General features: G+C 44.7%; 1 protein-coding gene across 1 annotated transcript in view; it reads right to left on the reverse strand.

Annotated features, from left to right (window-relative positions):
- LOC128698988 (uncharacterized) overlaps positions 1-4308 on the reverse strand; it is a 63613-nt gene extending 59305 nt beyond the window's left edge. The window contains exons 1-2 of the mRNA XM_070090269.1: positions 4092-4308; positions 3526-3615 (exon numbers count right to left, since the gene is read on the reverse strand). Coding sequence (XP_069946370.1) covers positions 3526-3615; positions 4092-4134 — 133 coding nt within the window. The 5' untranslated portion in view covers positions 4135-4308. The remainder of the gene's footprint in view (positions 1-3525; positions 3616-4091) is intronic.
- Positions 4309-7718: the final 3410 nt, after the last annotated feature.

A 7718-nucleotide genomic window follows, 5' to 3' on the forward strand; every position in this document is an offset into this window, starting at 1 on the left:
GTGACTGTCATGTGACTCTCATGTGACTGTCATGTGACTGTCATGTGACTGTCATGTGACTGTCATGTGACTCTGTCATGTGAGTCCTACTTGAGCAGTTTGAGGTACATTATGGACCTCCTTCCCAGAGGCACAAGTAGGAAAAAACTGCCACTGTTTTGCGTCTTGGTATTCTATAATAAGAAATGTAAAATATCTTTCATAAGCAAAGACCAACTGAAAAATTACAAGATTTTAACTAGTAAATAGCTTTACAATAGTATATTATAATATACACTTGGAAAATCCTGGAAGGAATGGTCGCTAATCTGGACACACAAACCACTCCTTACGAAAATAAAGACTGGGCAGGCGGTGCAAAATACCTCCAATGAAAAGTAGGGGCGCCATTGGTACACTAAGAGAAAACAACATAAGCGTCCGGGGCCCAAGACTGTTCAACAGTCTCGCACTATGCATAAGGGGAATTACCAATAGTCCCCTGGCTGCCTTCAAGAGGGAGCTGGACAGATACTTAAAGTCGGTGCCGGATCAGCCGGGCTTTGGTTCGTACGCTGGACTACGTGCGGCCAGCAGTAACAGCCTGGTTGATCAGGCCCTGATCCACCAGGAGGCCTGGTTATGGACCGGGTCGCTGGGGCGTTGATCCCCGGAACATCCTTCATGTAGACTCTAGGTAGGTACACTCTCCTCCTCTGTGACTACACTCGCTATAATTCACCACTCACTCTTGGATCTGAACATTAAAATGGTATAAAATACCGACAGGTTGTTAGGTAAGACACATATGCAACAGTTAGGTATCTTTATTACGATTGTTTCAGACTTCGGAACAATGCTCTTCTCCAGACTGAGGGACTGACCACCTCAAAACTTTAAGGGTGATGGACTGATTACATCGTCTTCAAGTCTCTTCTGCTTCTATCAACTTTTCTGTACACGACTGAAGAAGCCTACTGTGTAGGCGAAACGTTTCGTAATAAAGACACCTAACTGTTGCATATGTGTCTTACCTAACACTCTTGGATCTACATAACATGCTGCCGACAACATCGAAGGGAAACATTCTACAGAACAACCATTCTTTTAGGACACCATTTTGATCTGTTGAGATCTTCACCAAGTCTTGATCAAGCTCTGAACACACAGATAAACAATGGCCCAAAAGCTTCTTCTGCAAAAATGAATATTTTTCTTCACATTTCTCTTAATATATTAAACAACCTAGGCAGTGTTATCAAGGTGGGTTTACAACCTAGGCAGTGTTATCAAGGTGGGTTCACAACCTAGGCAGTGTTATCAAGGTGGGTTCACAACCTAGGCAGTGTTATCAAGGTGGGTTCACAACCTAGGCAGTGTTATCAAGGTGGGTTCACAACCTAGGCAGTGTTATCAAGGTGGGTTCACAACCTAGGCAGTGTTATCAAGGTGGGTTCACAACCTAGGCAGTGTTATCAAGGTGGGTTCACAACCTAGGCAGTGTTATCAAGGTGGGTTTACGACCTAGGCAGTGTTATCAAGGTGGGTTCACAACCTAGGCAGTGTTATCAAGGTGGGTTCACAACCTAGGCAGTGTTATCAAGGTGGGTTCACAACCTAGGCAGTGTTATCAAGGTGGGTTCACAACCTAGGCAGTGTTATCAAGGTGGGTTCACAACCTAGGCAGTGTTATCAAGGTGGGTTCACAACCTAGGCAGTGTTATCAAGGTGGGTTCACAACCTAGGCAGTGTTATCAAGGTGGGTTCACAACCTAGGCAGTGTTATCAAGGTGGGTTCACAACCTAGGCAGTGTTATCAAGGTGGGTTTACGACCTAGGCAGTGTTATCAAGGTGGGTTCACAACCTAGGCAGTGTTATCAAGGTGGGTTTACAACCTAGGCAGTGTTATCAAGGTGGGTTCACAACCTAGGCAGTGTTATCAAGGTGGGTTCACAACCTAGGCATTGTTATCAAGGTGGGTTTACAACATAGGCAGTGTTATCAAGGTGGGTTCACAACCTAGGCAGTGTTATCAAGGTGGGTTCACAACCTAGGCAGTGTTATCAAGGTGGGTTTACAACATAGGCAGTGTTATCAAGGTGGGTTCACAACCTAGGCAGTGTTATCAAGGTGGGTTTACAACCTAGGAAGTGTTATCAAGGTGGGTTCACAACCTAGGAAGTGTTATCAAGGTGGGCTCACAACCTATGAAGTGTTATCAACGTGGGTTTACAACTTAGGCAGTGTTATCAAGGTGGGTTCACAACCTAGGCAGTGTTATCAAGGTGGGTTTACAACCTAGAAGTGTTATCAAGGTGGGTTCACAACCTAGGCAGTGTTATCAAGGTGGGTTCACAACCTAGGCAGTGTTATCAAGGTGGGTTCACAACCTAGGCAGTGTTATCAAGGTGGGTTCACAACCTAGGCAGTGTTATCAATGTGGGTTCACAACCTAGGCAGTGTTATCAAGGTGGGTTCACAACCTAGGCAGTGTTATCAAGGTGGGTTCACAACCTAGGCAGTGTTATCAAGGTGCGTTTACAACCTAGAAGTGTTATCAAGGTGGGTTCACAACCTAGGCAGTGTTATCAAGGTGGGTTCACAACCTAGGCAGTGTTATCAAGGTGGGTTCACAACCTAGGCAGTGTTATCAAGGTGGGTTCACAACCTAGGCAGTGTTATCAAGGTGGGTTCACAACCTAGGCAGTGTTATCAAGGTGGGTTCACAACCTAGGCAGTGTTATCAAGGTGGGTTCACAACCTAGGCAGTGTTATCAAGGTGGGTTCACAACCTAGGCAGTGTTATCAAGGTGGGTTCACAACCCAGGCAGTGTTATCAAGGTGGGTTCACAACCTAGGCAGTGTTATCAAGGTGGGTTCACAACCCAGGCAGTGTTATCAAGGTGGGTTCACAACCTAGGCAGTGTTATCAAGGTGGGTTCACAACCTAGAAGTGTTATCAAGGTGGGTTCACAACCTAGGCAGTGTTATCAAGGTGGGTTCACAACCTAGAAGTGTTATCAAGGTGGGTTCACAACCTAGAAGTGTTATCAAGGTGGGTTCACAACCCAGTGTTATCAAAGATAAGTTGCATGAACCACCTATACAAACTTACGAAATATTAATGTATTTAGAACCTCGGATGAATGGCAGCAAGGAACAATCAGGGTAAAAGAAGGAAGAGTGGGTGGAGGAGGAAATGAGAGAGAGAGAGAGAGAGAGAGAGAGAGAGAGAGAGAGAGAGAGAGAGAGAGAGAGAGAGAGAGAGAGAGAGAGAAATAGTCACTCGTCAACCTCAGTGAATACTTCCAAATATTTAGGTTTCCGTGGGGCGGAGGCCTTGTCGTGAGCAGTGAACGTGATAGATCGCTTGATCTTCTGAAACCTTTTGGAACCGATCCTCTTAGCGCGTTCCAGGTTGTGCGCGCCTTGCTGGAACATTCGCTCTAGCCCCTGAGATTGTGCTCTGGAGATGGTACCATGCTGGGCATCGTTGTAAGTGTCCGTGGACGTCATCATGCCCCTCACCCCGCCCAGGTACTTACTCTTCTGAGTGTCGTGGGAGACGGTGGAGGCGATGGTGTTGTATGAGCGAGGTTTCTTGCCAGAATAGTCACGGGTATTGAGGTCGCCACCTGAAAATACTCACAATAGTCAGTAATAGCTACTCCTGTTATTGAGACGACTAGTTCGTAATATTCACAGACAATTGCTAAACCCATAGGAATCATACGGCACCTAGGGAATGGGATGTAATCATGTGAGGGGCCATAAGCTCGTCACCAGCTTCACTTAATATGGTTACTTTCCTCGGTGTTAGTGATATAACACCGAGGAAATTGAATTCGTCTCTGTAACAGCTATTATATCTGAGTTGTGCTCCATTATTCTTATCTTTACCTCTAGGTTCTCGTTGAAGTTCTATCTGCATTTGTATACCTCTATTCTCATGAGTTTGTGTGTATAAGTGCTGTGTACGTGTGTCTACAAAGTGTTTGTGTATGATTGTGTGTGTGTTTATAGAAGTGCTTGCGTATGGCTATGTATAAAAGCTTGCGTGTGGTGTATGACTGTGTGTACATATATAGTTTGTGTATGAGCGTACACTCACCGTAGTGAACAAGTAGGTCGAACACCTCCGTGCGGTTGAACATGGCAGCGATGTGCAGTGGCGTGTACCCCTGAAAATGAACATAATCACTAACATTACAAGCAAACAGTTAGTAAGGAACAAACACGATCACTAAGAGGATAGGCAGACATGATTAACAACAACAACAACACATACACACGAGACTAACAAACACTCCCACAAACACCAGACTAACACAAATCATTCAAACGTCGATTAACACACAAAACACTAACGTCATATGAACTTTGGATTAACATCAGACAAACACTATAACACACATCAGACTAACACTCATACACAAACACAAGACCAACACAAACAATATATTAACAAAACAAACAGCGTTCTCTGCTTTAAGGTCTTTATACATTTTCAAAACGTAATTGAACAGTCTCTCAGAGACAGAACTTTCCCTAGAACTTAGAAGCAGGGAAGGGGATGAGGGAGGGGAAGGAGAGGTGGCTGAAAGAGGGGTGGGAGAGGTGGCTGAAAGAGGGGTGGTAGAGGTGGCTGAAAGAGGGGTGGGAGAGGTGGCTGAAAGAGGGGTGGGAGAGATGGCTGAAAGAGGGGTGGGAGAGGTGGCTGAAAGAGGGGTGGGAGAGGTGGCTGAAAGAGGGGTGGGAGAGATGGCTGAAAGAGGGGTGGGAGAGGTGCTTCAAAGAGGATAAGTTTAAGGAAAGATAAAGATAGAAGACAAACATTAAAAAATAAAGGAACGCAGGTTAAAAGAACAAAATGAGGAGAGATAGAGAGAGATGGGAAGGAGAGGAGTGTGTGACAGGGGGAGAGGGAGGAAAGGAGGGGAAAGTTTGCAACAGCCCCGCTGGTATATTCCCCAACAAACTTTAATATAGGATTTCGCCACACACTTGGGGTGATAATCTCATAAGTGTATTGAGATTAAATCCAAATATCTGGTGCAATATATCGAGCAGGGGGAAGGGTGCCAGAACTACACCCTGCTGCACCCCGTCTCTCTCTCTCTCTCTCACACACACACACACACACACACACACACACACACACACACACACACACACACACACACACAAGGAGAAGAAATATTAAAGACTGTTTTAATGAAAGACGTTGGAGAACTGTGAAAAATAAAGGATTTGAAACTAATCCAGGAAGCTGGTCAATCCAGACATATAGCAGATAAAAAACATAAATGTAAAGATGGAAGAATAAAGGAACTTTGAACCAAGGAGACTGTAGACAAGAGCAAGATGGTATTGAATCTTATATTCAAGTTTGTAAAAAAAAAAAGTAAACTAAACGTTAAAGACAGAATCGAAACAACTGGAAACAACAAAAATCACTGAAGAGGAGGAACTGTTTCTGGTACAAACCAGAAAGTGTCAGTGAGTTTACTAAAGATATATGTAGCAGATTTAAAGGACAAACAGGTAACTGAGTTAGAGAATACTGTGATACCTAAAGAGGTAAAACAGGAATTCTTAGTGAATGTTGACAAACAAACAGGACCAGATCAGACAGCAACATGAGTTTGAAAACAATGTGCATTAGAAACGAGTAGTTCACTTTGGATTCTTTTTTTAGGATTTCACTACAAAGAGGGTAAATTGACAGACAAATGGAAGACAGCAAACACTGTGCCAATATTCCTCTTACGTACATTCTCCTGTATCAGTGACTGCTATGAAGGACGCCTCTAAACACTTCCTCTTATATAGATTTGTTTGTGAGGGAATTGTAGCCTAAACGAAGAATTCAGAGCACTGCATGTTTGTCCATTTGCCTAAATGACTGTAGGTATTTTTATACCTTTCTACTCTCAAAAGCAGCAGTGTGCAGAATGGCGTGCAAGAAATAAGACTTAACCAATACAGGTCTCCCACACACATACACAGGTCACCATCACATTAAAAACAATAGTGATGATGCACAGGGGTGCATCAAACAGTCGTCAACACACAGGAGAGGGGGGGGAGGAGGAAGTCAGCAACAGCGAGCAATCGTGCGTGCGTGCGTGTGTGTGTGTGTGTGTGTGTGTGTGTGTGTGTGTGTGTGTGTGTGTGTGTGTGTGTGTGTGTGTGTGTGTGTGTGTGTGTGTGTGTTAGACGCAGCAATTATCGCGCCTCAGGCCCCGCGCGGTAATTTTCACATACATATTAATATGAAGCTCCGGAGAGGGGAAGAGTTAGTCTATGTTGCACTGCCTCTCCACCGACACATTCCATCACCTACACCAGCGTCCAAACCCGACCTTCCCGCACCGTCACGCAAGACCCGATCTTCCCTTCCACTCCGCCCGCTTTTTCGTCGTTTAGGTCGCAAATCGCCTTTGCTATAATTAAAACGAGAGGCGTAACGACCAATCAACCCGGACAAACGATGCATTCGGCAGTTAGCAACAATTGCAGCGTTCTACCTGTGCTCGACACGTAATTCTTCAATAGGCCATGACTCTTGCCCTCCGACTCTACTCCTCCTCTTCCTACTGGCCTGTCCAGGTCTGGTCTGACTAGTCTGACCCGACCTGGCCTTGCCTTGCCTGGCTTGGCCTGGACTAGACTGACTAGCCTACCTTGGTGTGTCGGGTCCCCCCAAGCACTGCACGTCTCTATTAACAACTGTAGCCTGGCTAACGAGCTCACACTGGTAATGAAAACTGCCAGTGAGCAATATGTCGTTATCTATGCAGCCAGCCAGACAACTAGCAAGCCAGTCCAGCATCCATCTAGACAAAGACAACGAGTATAAAACCAGTCAAGCATCCATCTAGACAGCCAGCCACACAGGAAGTCAGCCGTGTACACGAGTCAATAAACAAAACCGTCTCTAGCTAGGAGAACACAACTCCTCTATAAGGCACTGACTGGCTTCTCCCCCCCATCACACACACACACACACACACACACACACCTGCAACCACAAATAAGTGAGTGCACACACAGTAGAAATGCGTAAAAAGCAAGGGAAGACAGAGTGGAACACGAGAGAACTATGGCCGAAAAAACAACTGAAAGACTGAAAGAGGAAGTGAAAGAGCTGGACGAAAATTTGAAGAAAATGAGGGAGGGAGGGTTAGGCAGGAGAGAGAATTATGAAGGAAACTCAGGAACAGCAGTAAGGGACAATAACAGCAAAAAAATTACCAGACATATATCCAGGCGACTAGACAGCACAGGAGGGTAATGAGGGAGACAGCAAGGGAAATGATAACAGACAATGTAATCTGGAAGGAAAGACAATGGGAGGAAGAAAGTTACTGATGATCTATGAACTTAAGAAGACTGACTGATGATAAGTCAGGAAGGTCAGAGGAAGATTCAGAGCACGTGGATAATTCTCAGATCAGGATATGCTTCCGGGACAAAGAATGCCCTATCAAATTAACCTTCTGGTCACAAGTATCTCAAAGCGAGCAAAATCATGGAAGAACTACAAAAACAAAGGACAAAAGAAAACAAAGAGGTGAGCAGAAGAACCAAAAACGAATAAGGAAGGGTGAGAAACTAAGCGACAAATGGAGAATGAGACATCAGCTAAAAACACGTCTTGTGATAAATAGTTTAAAAAACCGACAAGTTTAAGATTGAGACACTTATGCAACATATGGGAATCTTTATTGAGGAA

This window comes from Cherax quadricarinatus, chromosome 31 (assembly GCF_038502225.1).
Source record: "Cherax quadricarinatus isolate ZL_2023a chromosome 31, ASM3850222v1, whole genome shotgun sequence".
Classification (NCBI taxonomy): Eukaryota; Metazoa; Arthropoda; class Malacostraca; order Decapoda; family Parastacidae; genus Cherax; species Cherax quadricarinatus.